Here is a 13745-nt window from a genome sequence, read left to right as displayed (position 1 = left end):
AGGGATTTTTACAGGTTGAATTGATGTTCAATGAAGTGATAATATTTAGTTTCTGTGGGATGACTCTGTTTGCAGTAAATCAAATATAAACTTTGAGGGAATGCGTGTCTAACATTCAAACTGTTAATTCTAATGCCTTATATTTTAAGGGTGAAGAGATTTTCTCTGCACGGCTTCAGGTTGTCACTTGCATTGGAGAAAATCAGTGAGTTTTAAACCAGAGAGAAGCAGAAAGTGAGTTTCTGTCTTTCTTTTCTTCTTTTTTTGTGTGTGTGTGTGCACAGATATTGAAAAGGACCTAGCACTATGGGAAGAAGCAAGGCTCTCAAGAAGCCCTACTGTCCAGCATCATAGTTTAGTTACACCTGACCATCAAGGCAGTCTTCAAGCTACCCAGGGCCAAAATCCGAGGCCTCAGGTGCCAACTCCTACGGGGAAGAACATTCCGCTCCAAGGAAACAAATCACCACCACTGCCCACCAACAGCAGAACACTGGTCTCCAGTGTCGCAAACAGTAGGCCTCCAACACCCGGTACACAAACCAACAGGCCACCGACTCCATCAACGCCAGGGAGCAGGCCTGTGACCCCGAATAGCTTGCTGTCACGGCCTCTTACCCCTAGCAACCAAGGGAATAGGGAAGGCATCATTAGTATGCAAAGAAGCAGATCTTTGACATCTAAGAGCCAAATGGGGAGGACCCTCAGCGCTGCTTCAGGGCTTTCTGTGCAAATGAGTGGAGACATTGTTGGAACTGTCACTACTCAGAGAAGCAGTTTATCAGAAGTAAGATTTTCAATTTAATGTTTTTTGCTATGTTTAAGAGCTGCTATAACATGAAGGCTAGATTGTGTTTTATGTTGAAGTAACATCAGTATACCTAATGTAACTTATTACTCTGAGAAGAACTTGAAATATAACGATGAGAAAATTAGCAAGGAAATACTGCTCAGCTTTGAGAGGTACTGATTAGAGAATGTCAGGGTTATTACAGAAATCATACTCAAACACTCCTGCCTCCAAATTTTCCATGAGCTCTGTAGGGTTTTGCCTGCGTGATGCATAGCGTTTTTATCAGCCTTACAGTTTTCGAGAGGTGCATACCTCTGGAATATTAAACAGAACTTTATCTTTATGATTCTAGGGTATTTTTATTTTTTTTTGGGTGCTGCTACACTGCAAGTGCATAATATTTCCTTGATCTGCTTTTTCTTTCATTTTTTGGACACATTGGAATGATTAGTTAGACGTAGCTGACTGGACAAATTTTCCGAAACACAAAACTGAACTGCAATGAGAAAATGTCCAACATCATTGAATCACTCTCTACTACTTATGTGCATGTTAACTAGGCTGATTCAGAGCATAAACACTTCCCGTCCCATATTAATGGCTTTCACAGGATTAGTCTTTATTTAAAACAAAACAGAACAAAAAGTTGAAGGACCTTGTAAATTTGGAGTAGGATTCTCCTCTGCCAACCTTAGCTGCCTTAAAGATAACTTCAGTGCGCAGGCAGTGGAAATCAAAGCACCTGTGAAAGAGCAGCCCCACTCTCTCTCTCAGATACATGCCTTACAAAGGTGAGTTTTTTCTCAGGAAATGTCAGTCCTTATATACAGACTTGAGAAGGACCTATATGTCTAGATTGGTAATTTTTTAATGGTCAAATAAGTCGTTTCCCACCATTTCCTACCAATCTCTTTGTAATCCATTTGTCAAAGCCTGGAGAGCTTTTTTCCAAGACTGAAAAAAATTCATACCTTTAGAGAATAATTTCTAAGAAGTATCATTTGCTTTAAAAATCTGTTGGGTATGACACTTGACACAATGTATTATAGTCTAATGACTTTTTAAAAAAATTAAAAAGTGTTGTTTATAATAACATTGTTTAGAGATGCTTGTAGGAAAATTAGGTATTTGGTACTTAGTATAATCTTGCAATTAAGTATATGGCCTCCATTATTTATTATGAAAGAAAGGAAACGAGGCACAGATAACTAAAGAAATTGTGGAGGAAATCTTACTTAAATTTGGTAGTGGAAAAAAAAAAAAATCCTCATTTTGGTGTTTGAATGGCAGTGTGCTATTCCCTTCACTTGAGCTACTTCTTCACCTAGAATTGGATATCCACCTTAAAGACATGAGGACTGAAGGTGACTATAGTTCTGTTGAAGGTATCTTCACTGACAGATGATATATTTTCAAATCAGAAGTTTTCCATGGAAAAAAATATGAAATTGTAACAAGTTTCTTTTCTGACAAGCAAAAACCCCTTTGTCTCCTGTTTTGAGGGGTTTCTGTTTGTGTGTTGGAATTTTCTCACATACCACAAAATGAGAATTGAAATTCATTTCTAACTAAAAATGTTCAGAAGAAAAATGTTTCATTGTTTCCCACGAAACACTTGGCTCCTCTTTTTCTTTCTTTCTTTTTAAGCAGTCCTGTTCTTAACTGATACATGGTCATGTGATGCCAACTAGAATTATTGTATAGAGCCCTGAAAGCGCCATGGTATGAGCACTGCGTCTCCACCAAGGGACGTCCAGTCTGTCCATCGCTTCTGATCTTTCCTGTAACAAGGCAGGCAACTAAAAATGCTTTATTCCACAGCCTTTTTGTAGTTACACTAATAATAACCACGAGTCCCATTTCATTTGCTGTGACTTGTTATTTCTGATTGCCAAATCCCAAGCTTTACCAATGGCTTTTACAACAAGTGTCCTGGTATACTTTTTAATATATGTATATATATGTCTCAAGGACAGTAAGAAATGAGCAGTATTACTCTGTTTTACAGTTAGAATGGCGTGTCCAGTTTCATCCAGCAAGCCCACTGTAATGCTGGTGTTAAATCTCAGCATTTCTATACAGGATCTTATCCTCTATTATAATCCCTTCTAGAAGTGACAAATTCTTTTCTTTCTCTTTGCTCACTGGGTACAATAGTGCGTTGGCTGCTGGTGACCCAGCTGAAACCCTATTTATCCCTTCCTGACACGCACAAGTGACCTTTGACTTAATGGAAACTCATCTTGGGACTAGCTCTGCTTCCAAGGGGAAAACTGCTAATATGATCCGTTCGTACTGAAGACCTTCTTCTGTCAAGCTGTAAAGGCCCCCTCGGATGCCGGAGAGTGGCTGATGGGGGGGGCTGACCAATCTGCTGCTCGCAGCTCCGTGTTTGGAATGTCCCACTGGCAACTTTGGGAGCTCTTTTAAGCTGTCTTTGCCCACTGAAGTTCCCGGTCACTTAGAGAACTAGGTTTAGACAGAACATACCCAGGAAGTATCTCTATTCGGTAACACTTTTTGCCATGTTAGGGGTGTCCCCCTATTTGTGCCCATGTGATTTCGTTCTCTTCTGTAACGGCTTCTCTCTGACCATGAATTTTTAAAAGTCAAAGGTGGCCTGGGGTAGAACAACGAGGTTCTGTCTTTCTTTGTACTTTTACAGATCGCAAACATAAAACTCAAGGCTGATACTGTAAATTATTTTGCAACTTTCATTGTAGGTTTTGTATCCTCTTCCTGTATAAAAACAGTAAAATAAAAGAAGGGAAAGTGCCTTTATTCTTCTTAGACTTTATGGTGTGAACGTGGAATCTCCAGTAGATGCAAATACACTGTGGTTACATTGTCAGTCCTATAGACGATACTATGATTTTGCAAATAGTTCTGCTTCCTTACTCTTAGGTGATGTTAATGGAATTAACCATTACAAAGTTGATAAATATTTTATGAGAATAAATCAGTTGAAAAGGATGCAGTTGCTGGGTACCAGGAGCATGTTTTAGCATAAGGAGCTTGAATTAAAGAATTCAGAATCTGCATGGGTTTACACTGTGTGTGCTGTCACTTGTTTATTTATGAGGAATTTTAATATATCTCTCAATGCCTTATGTATGCTTCCTAATTTGTCATGTGTTTCAGAGTAACACAAGTCTAAAATACAAAAATATTACTGATAAATACAATTCCATGTTCTTCTCAAGTGTTAGTAAAATTCATGCTCAGGGTGGTTTAATCTTGTTATAGCACAAATCTTAAATAATTTGGCAAGTACTTAACATATCAGCTGTTAAGAATGTTTTGGGGTTTTTTAAAGCTCAGGACATTATCTGAGATTCTGTGGGCGAGTTTCTGCCTCTTGGCACACATAATATTACAAAGTTCTAACAGGTGTGTTTTATTATCAGCTCTGTTCAAGGCTGAATTGAATTATAGCAAAGAAATGCTACCAAGAGAAATAGTTTTATTATCTCTATAAAACTAATAAATCAGGGTTCCAAATCCTTTGGCAGAGATCCTTTTATACATTTACCTTATCCTTTGGTGTTTTGTATAAATTGACAAAGGAATGTTGAATCCTGCTTATCTCTTTAGGATGGATTCCATTAAAGTGACACAATTCTGTGATGGTTATCAATAGCTGTTGAGATGAAAATACTACTGACTCCCTCGTTTGCCATTTCATCTTCTGAACACTTGGAATTTTACAATCACTTTATTTATCCAGATAGTATAAAGTGGTATTCAGTAATCTTTATTGGTCTGTCATTGTTAACAGCAAGAAATTTTAGCTTATTTGAATACAGCATTGATTAACACAAGTTTTCCTCCTGCTTCCTGGAGTATAGACCATAACGATGTGATGAGGACTCTCTTTTTTGGTCAGATACTTCCATTCCGTTCTGATGCCAGGCTCAGTTCTTTGCTTTGTGGGTTTTTTTTGAGGATTACAAAGTGTGCTGATCGGTGCGGGAGCCACTCGCTGCTCCTGCAAGAAACCTGTTTTGTGAACCAAACCACTTTGCCCAGTTCAGAAGTTTGCAGTCAGCAATCTTCTCGAGCACTGAGCACGTTTGAAACGGCAAGACACTTGTGTAAGTCCTGGAGCTCCTGCCTGAGCTTGGTGTTGGACCATTGCAGCAGTTCTTTGTGGATTTTTTTAACAGATTACTAACACAATTAATAATTTACTCCTGGTGAATTGTATCTTGACTGAACAGCCCTCTATCTCCAAGAACTGATTTAAACAAGCCTGGTTTCTGTTTTTAAACCAGATAGCCTAACATTAAAAAAAACAGGTAGCCTAACAATAAAAAAAAAAAACAGGTAGCCTAACAATAAAAATTACACTGTTTAAATGTAATTTAACTTTGAATATGTAGATGCTGGTTTTCAGCTGGTGTAAAAGAAGACAGGGCTATTACTCCCCCCTTTTTTTCCCAGGTACTTATAAGAATCTGGCCAGTAATTTTATGATATCTGGCCAATGTTTAAGTTCTCTGTTAGAGGCTAGACATGCGTCTTTGAACTGCTTTCGAGAATAAAACCACGCGTTCCAGTCTCATCTCTTACATCGAATATTGCAAAGGAATCTGTCAAAGTATTTTATATGTCTGTGTGTGTACGTGCTCACGTGTGTGTTTGGAAAAAATATTTTTATATACATACATATATACATTATATAAAAAAGGACACAATTGTAAAACATTTTTTAAGCATATATTCAGCTCCATATGGATTTTTAACTGTGTAAAACATTCATATTTTGATGCTTAGAGTTTTATGGTATCTTGGAGACAAAAGTTTCCATAGCGTTTTCTCCTTCTCCAATAAAACCATAGGTTCTAAATCAAGTTTCAGGTCCTTGTTCTTACTAGATTGGAAACAGTGAAAGTTCTGACAAATCAAAGTTTGACTTAAACAAACGGTGCGTGACATGTATAGGCATAGTCCAAAAACTGCAGGGACAGATGCAATATCTGCATTAAGATTTTGATCTGTGTCACTGCATTTCTAGAATTAGTATGTATATGTCTGTGGCTATAGCAGATAGATAGCTAAAGAGACTATTTTGGTGGGGTTTTTTTCCAGAATAGATAAATAAATTAGAACTAAATAATAAAAAAAAAAAATTCTAGGGAGTCTGCTTATGCTCTAGATTCTAGTTTTATTTCACAGCAAAATATTTTTTTTTTTATTAAAGGCTTTCTCCTCTCTAGTTAATTGAGACTAGAGTGTTTGCTACAGTCTGCATTTATATAGAACCATTCTCTGTCATTTTATCTAAAATAGATCTGTTTGTGGCAGGATGAATTCTTACAACAGCTTCAGCTTGCTCATCAACCTTGGATACTGCCGAGTGACACAGAAAGCGAAGGAGTGGAAGCTGATCAAGACAAATGTAAGTATATGTGTTAGGATTAGATAATATGTCAAAAACCCTCAAACCTTGTACTTCTCTCTTTCGTATCTTCAAATCCTGTGAAGATGTCATGCCTGATCACGGGAGCTTTTCTCATAAGTACCAATTACTCATTTGTTTGAGGGCTGAGCTTTGGGGGATTGATTTACGTAAGCTTTCCCGCAGTCACTGGACAATGACAAAATGATTGCAGACCACAGTTTACTTTGCTAAGTGAAATAATTTGTCCTGATGTGTTAAAGTAGCTGTTCCAGAGAAGTAGTGTGAAGTTGAAATAGATACTTTGTTTAGTAATTCTGTATTGACCAGCAAAAAAAAAGACCTCACAAAAACCCCCAGTAACTCTGAAAAGTAGAGCCTTCCTCCTCAGGCCTCTGACTCCATTATCTCTATTTTCCCCACATTCTTTTGAATTCCTCTGTATGAAGAAAAAAAAAAAGTTCTTAACCACACAAGTAATCCTTAATATCCTACACTCTTTGAAGTGGTTAGACAATCGTGAAAGCAAAGGTCAGCAGGATTATAACTGAAATGACAGAACAAGTAGGAACAAGTAACATGCTATAAATTGCAATACGTTCAAACTGTAGCAAGTTCTATCTGCCTACAAGGTGCCTGTAAATAATCTTGCTGAAAATATTAAATGTTTTGCATTTTCTTTTTTAATTCACGGTAGTTTTGTGATCTGCAAGGGTGAATATACAAACTATTTCCTAACATGTTTTAAGGTGATATACTTGAAAAGAACAGATTATTTAATTGGCATGTTTAGAAAACTTAATGCCTTCTACTAAAACTGCTTTAAACATGCAGTTAAAATAAGAAAAAGCCAATTTCTTCTCAGAATGGAACAGTCGTGTGAGGGATTAATGAATAATAATATTTAATAATAATTATGCCAGATAAAAAGAATATATTTTAAAATTATGCCACTTAAAAAATGAAGAGATTTCTATTCATATACCAGTTTCACAAAGCCATACATAGCCTGAGGTTCGACTATGAAATTTCAGTTTACATACTGAAGGGCATGTGCCAGTTTTTTTTACACTAGCACAGTGTTAAAATGAAGTTCTGTGTGTCCAGCCGATTTTAATCCAAAGCCAGTAAGTCCAGTTTGACTTGCACCTGAACATTTCCCTTACCCTTGGGCTGAAGGTCACGTTAGGTGGCCAGAGGGAAAACCTGGTAGCTGCCTTTTCTGTGCAAGTGAATTTTCCTCTGTATTTTCTTTAATGAATTTACAGCCCCACAAACATTGGTAGGACTGGCTGTGCACACATAGACTGGTGCTAATTATGTGATCAGGGAGACTGGTGCTTCAGGACACATCAGATGCCCAGCATGTTTCTTTTGTGGCTGCTGTACCTGAATTACATGGGTGCAGGGACTTCTGAGCATCCAAGATGCTGTGCTATAAGATTCCAAGAATCCTGGTAGATCACTTTCACTCCCTAATGTGATGGAGTGGTGAATTATAGATAAAAGTTTCGGTCCTACCACCAGATCAGTAGTGATGGTAGTTGCCTAACTAATAGCTATTGTTTTTCCTTGATCTGATGGCACCGAGAACAGAGAAGGGAAAGAAGGTAGCTGTAAGCTACAGTTTCTGACCAAAAGTTAAAGCATGTTGTTAAAGGCATTGTCCAAATGCCTCTTAAACACTGACAGGTCTGGGGCATCGACCTGCTCTCTAGGGAGCCTTCCAGTGTTTGACCACCCTCTCAGTAAGGAAATGCTTCCTAATGTCCGGTCTGAACCTCCCCTGCTGCAGCTTTGAACCATTCCCACGCGTCCTAACGCTGGATCCCAGGGAGAAGAGCTCAGCACCTCCCTCTCCACTTCCCCTCCTCAGGAAGCTGTAGAGAGCCATGAGGTCACCCCTCAGCCTCCTTTTCTCCAAACCAGACAAGCCCAAAGTCCTCAACCCACTCCTCATAGGACATTCCTTCCAGCCCTTTCACCTGCTTTGCTGCCATCATCTGGACACATTCAAGGACCTTCACATCCTTCTTAAACTGTGGGGCCCAGAACAGCACAAAGTACTCCAGGTGAGGCCACACCAAGGCTGAACACAGCAGGACAATCACCTCTTTTGACCGGCTGGTTATACTGGGTTGGAAGCCCCCAAGGATGCGGTTTGCCCTCTTGGCTACCAGGGCTCTGCTGGCTCCTGTTGAGCCTGCTGTCGACCAGCACCCCCAGATCCCTTTCTGGAGGGCTGCCCTCCAGCCACTCCTCTCCCAGTTTATACTTGTGCCTGGCATTACTCTGCCCTAAGTGCAGAGTCAGCATTTGGACTTCATCCCATTTCATCCCATTAATCATTGTCCAATGCTCCAATCTATCTAGATCCTTCTGCAAGGCCTCCTGCCCCTCAAGAGAGTCAACAGCACCTCCCAGCTTGGTATCATCCACAGACTTGTAATGGTGCATTCAACTCCTGCATCCAGATCGTTGATAAATATATTGAACAGAACTGGCCCTAGAACTGAACCCTGAGGAACACCGCTGGTAGCCCCATTCACTCCAACCCTTTGAGCTCTGCCCTTCAGCCGGTTCTTCATCCAGCGGACCAAGAACCCACTTATCCCACAGTTGGACAACTTGTCCAGAAGAATGCTGTGAGGGACAGTATCAAAAGCCTTACTAAAATCCAGAAAAACTACACCCACTGCTTTTCCTTCATCCGCTAGGCAGATGACCTTCTCATAGAAGGATATCAAATTAGTTAAACAGGACTTTCCCTTTGTGAGCTGTGGTTTAGGTAACTAACTGCTGCACCCTTTATAGGAGGTCATTGTTTCTACTAATATAGCTAAAGGAGTAGAACAAAAATGTTTGGTCAAAGCAATACTTTCTGTATCTGAACTCTAATAATGATGCATGTTATTAAAAATAACAATTAGAATTTTATCATCCCCATCTAAGTTTGTATCTGAGTGTCACTGGCAAGCAGAAATTGCGGAGCTGCCACTGCTGACAAAGCGGAGCCTTTTTTTACAACTCCGGTTGTGAAGTGGAGAGTCAGTGAGGGGCTTGGCAAACCTGCTGATGCCAGTGCTTGTAGGCAGAGCAGCTGGCAAGATTACACATCATTTTTCACCCTAAAGTTAATAAATCTGTGTGGATGTTGTGTGTGTGATTTAGTGTCGAGGGGGCCCAGGAGTTCGTAATTTATGAGTCTGAGCAGAAGAGCTGCAAAATTAATCTTTACAATAGCAACACCTGTTCTTTGACTCAGCTTTTAATAAATTAAACATGGATAATATTTACCACATTCTTTGACTACTTTGAGATAATAGCAGCCAGGTGTAAAGCTAGTTTTTGGTAGTGGGAAAATTAACAATGCAAAAAGAGAAGCTCTGTGAGTCACCTTGAGTTCTTTTAAATTAATACCTTCTGGTTAGTGTTCTACAAGAAACAGAATGAAAAAATTTAGGGGTAACAGTTTCAAACATAGTCAGATGTAGGAGTTTAAAGAGGCTATTTTCAGAGCCAGTGATAGCTGAACAGAATTGGGTCACTTTGGCATCTCAACATCTCCCAACAAACATCATTTGCAAAATGGGTATGACAGCAGACATCTTGTCTTATGGAAATGAGGTCTAGGTTCTGAGTTCTTGTAACCCAGGCTTTACTTTCTAAATCCCACAGGCTCTCTGACAGCATTTTAAGAATTTATCCTTATCAGCGAGATCCAAAGATAACTGGAAGTCAATCATTTTTAAAGCTTCATACCAATTATGACAAAATTTGAAATCAAATAGGTACTCATATAAAAGAGTATAAATGATTACAGCTTAAATGATTTGCTATGTTAAAGAAGGAAAGAAGAACATTTTCAAGAAGCATTGTTGATTTTGTTTAGCAAAGTCTCTCCTTCCTCTTTGTGTGCTTAATTAAGTTTGTGGCCATATGTCAGAGAGATAGATGCATAATTATCTCTTCTTTTAACATAAATTTTGTTACTAAAAAATAGCAACCAACACATGCTTTTTTAAGACCTACTGTCATTTAGTAACTAAATTTCTTATGCTTGCTAGATGTGTTCTCCTTTGATATTTTGTTCACACTGAGCAGAGAAGAGTGAAAATGGCCAAGGCAATATGACCCAAAATCAAGGGTTTGTGGTTCTTTTGTGATTTTAGTATCAGTAAAACACCTGTAGACAGGGCCTCATGTAGTAGTTTGCTTGCATGCTGATTCTCTGAACAGAGTTTTCAGAGGATGCATAGAGATCATTCTTGGAAAAAGGAGGGATCTGGAGAAAATATTTATCTCTTCCACAGCAGTTCAGTTTGGTGGGAGTTCTCTGAGCTGGTAAAAAGAATTTTCTTCTTTATGGGATACTGATGCAAGGAGACAGAAGAGCATAATCTACAACCAGCAGAGCATTTCTTAGCCAGCTTTTATGAGAACAAACTTGGCCTTTCAGGGGACTGGCAAGAGTCAGCTTGAATTTTCCCTTGAGAACAGGTCCTACAAATACTGCTGATTGGAAACTTCCAATGCATCACTTGCTTCAAGAACCTTGAAAAGACAAAGAGAGTCTTTTTGTGTAATTTGACCTACTATCCCTAGTCCTGGCATGGACTTACTCCCCAAAAGCCCGAGTCCGCTTACTTGGGTGCCTAACTGAAGAAGTCACCCACATGGCAGGTTTCCCCAGGTCTCACAGCTTTGGCCACAGAGGATCCCCACCTGCAGTCAGTCCATTCGGCACATGAACGGGTGAATAATGTAGGCTCTTGGCGAGCTTGTTACTCAGTTAATCCATATTAAAAATATATATATTTCTATATGCGTTCCCATGCCCTAATCCACTTAAGGCATGTCCGTCTCTGTAGCCAATGGCACGCTAAGCAGTGTGGCTGCTATCACTTCACTCCAACTTGCCAACAGGAGCACTAGATACTTATTTCTAGCTCAGCTGATCTGGGATAAAGCTTGAACTCTCACCTACTGACCTGGGGCAAGAAACTTAAATGTTTTGCCACTAATACATCTGCAAACTGTTTTCTAAGTTTGCAGTGGAAGATCTACTGCTGATAAATCAAAGCTGATTGTTGGGGAAAAGTGGGATTTCCACTCCATTCATTCTTGTACCGGTCTTGAAACTCTGCGGTCAAAGACACTCTGCTGATGACTTCAACAGGTATTGAAGAAAACCTTCATTTTCCCATTCTGCACAAACATCCACTTAGGAAAAAGACTGAAAGAATGAAAGACAGGTTTTTTTGTAGAAACGAGAAATTCAGATTGTGTTCCAGTAAAATTCCAAACCGTACAATATTTGTACACGGGTGAGATTCCTTATGTTGAGCAAATTCACATGGCTAAACAGTTAGTTTTTCTTAATTATGAAAATAGTGTTCCTAAGGTTTGGAAAATTGCTTGATCAGAGTTGATAGTAAGAAGGAGTTTACTGCTGGAATATGTTTTTCTGTGAAAGTTTCCTTTTGCTCGAGTCAGGTACTACTCAGTGTGAGTAAGAATGACAGAATCTGGCTTAGAGCAGCAAGCTTTATGACATTATCGTAAACACATTTCATTTCTGTCAGTCAAATTCAGCCATTTGTATTTGTTTTCTGCTCTGATCGAGCACAGCAGTACTGGAAACATCTCTTTCAGTGGGTATGAGCTTAGGGCAAAGCTAATTTTGGTTTCTCTAGGGAGTAAGGTAGTGCTGAGGCATTGCTCCAATGTGACAGCCAGTTATACGTCTGGTTAATAAGAACACAATATTTGTAGTTGGAAATTTTTTCCCAATGAACAGTAAATTCACCATAAATATGCACTTTTTTGTCCCAAAAGTGAATCTGTGTTGAACTTCTAGGTGACTTTGATTCCAGATTAATGAATCTTCTGGAGAAACTTATTGGTATCTTTCTTTCATTTGATATCTCAGGAGTGGTAATATAAATTGGAGTAAAGTCATGAAGCTTTTGTCTGCTTGGGTATGAGTAATTTTTCCAAATTTCTCCAGTGTGCACTTATGTATGTTAAAGAAGATACATGGTCTCTCATTCTCCCTACCCATATCTGGGTAGGTGTTTTAGCTTGCGACAGTTCTATATGCACCCACTTCAGAAATGGGATACCAGTCAGGATTGTGTTCCTGAAAACAGAATTTCTGCGGGTCTGTTGGATGGTCTCTGCTGGACCTCTTGTAACACCCATAACTGAAGCTGCACCATTTCATATAACTGCTTTTTGAGTTTGAAAATGAGAGAAAAAAATTTTCCAGCATGAAAACTTGTCCACTTGGATTTAATTATTTATAGACAGTGAAACAAAAGTAGAGATTGACATTATTTCGACCAGAAGTTAGATGACTGTTGGATAGTGAGGGGACAGTTCAAATACAGCTCAGGAATGTTGGAACTAGACTCAAGATTCCTATTTTTTGAATGGATGTGCTTAAATCCAAAGCTGCCATTTTCTCCTTATAGTATTAAGGCTTTAGTACATGTCACTTTGTTTCTACTGACTAATATTTGGTTTCATCTTGGAAAAGTTCACATTGAACTAAATTTGGGAGGAGGAGGGAATTTTCCACAGCAGTGAGGAAAAAAATTTCTCAAAATTTGTTTCAGTGCAGAAAGCTGTTTTCAGTACTGCTTCCAAACCTAAGGATATCTTTTCCTGCAACTTGTATTATTATGGTAAATTTGGATTCCTAAAGACTTTTAATGTAATAAAAAATGACACTATAATTTTAAAAAATGGCATAGAGAATTATCAGGGCACACATTAGGTAAATTAAAAGCTGACTCACTGAGGAATCGAAACCTAGAGTTTGTAATGGGAAGATGTAGATGAATGGACCTCATTAGGGTCTGATAGTTTTGGATAATTGGTGGGAAGGACAAGTTGAAGTTATTAAATGATATGAATCCCTTGGTATAATGGCCACATTCCAGTAAAATTCACTTTATTATAACCAGATGAAATATATTCGAACCAACTGAAATATATCTGGCACCAGAGAAACATATCTGTCTCTGCTGCAGAATAATGAGGCTTTGTCCTGGAAAGCAGTGACCTAATGGATTTAGGATGGTCATAGAAGATCATCTCAGTGTGAGCTCTCACTATAATGCTGTCACAAAGAAGGGTAGACCACTCCTTTAATGCCTAAAAAGTTAAGTAGCAAAGTAATTATCCCACATCATATCAGTAAAAAACTGTGGTTTTTGTGTCTTGCCATTAAGAAAGATTGGAATTACTTGAGAGATTTCAGAAGATGCTTAAAAACGACCCAGGGTTTGGGAAACCCTGTTAGGAGTTCACTCCACCTAAAGGCATTCAGCTAGGAACCTCAGAGAAGACTTGGCATCTATAGGTAGACATTTAAATAAAAAAGATTCAACTCATCAGACTGTGATGAAGGAAATTAAATAGTGTGTCCTAGCAACCAGGAGCCTTAGGCAGTGTAAGCAAAAGTTAAGGGAGGCAGTGAACTTGGAGTTATTAACATGAGGTGATGGGGCCTTCTAAATGACAGCTGATTGATAGATAATCCAG

General features: G+C 38.9%; 1 protein-coding gene across 1 annotated transcript in view; it reads left to right on the top strand.

The window, feature by feature from the left end:
• The window catches only part of C4H8orf34 (chromosome 4 C8orf34 homolog), a 158911-nt gene extending 152700 nt beyond the window's left edge, over positions 1-6211 (top strand). The window contains exons 12-13 of the mRNA XM_074146679.1: positions 285-787; positions 6101-6211. Of these exons, the coding sequence (XP_074002780.1) occupies positions 285-787; positions 6101-6211 (614 nt within the window). The remainder of the gene's footprint in view (positions 1-284; positions 788-6100) is intronic.
• The last annotated feature ends 7534 nt before the right edge of the window (positions 6212-13745 follow it).

This window comes from Numenius arquata, chromosome 4 (assembly GCF_964106895.1).
Source record: "Numenius arquata chromosome 4, bNumArq3.hap1.1, whole genome shotgun sequence".
Lineage (NCBI taxonomy): Eukaryota > Metazoa > Chordata > Aves > Charadriiformes > Scolopacidae > Numenius > Numenius arquata.
Note: the sequence above shows the minus strand (reverse complement) of the source record. Positions and strands in the feature narration are given on the sequence as shown.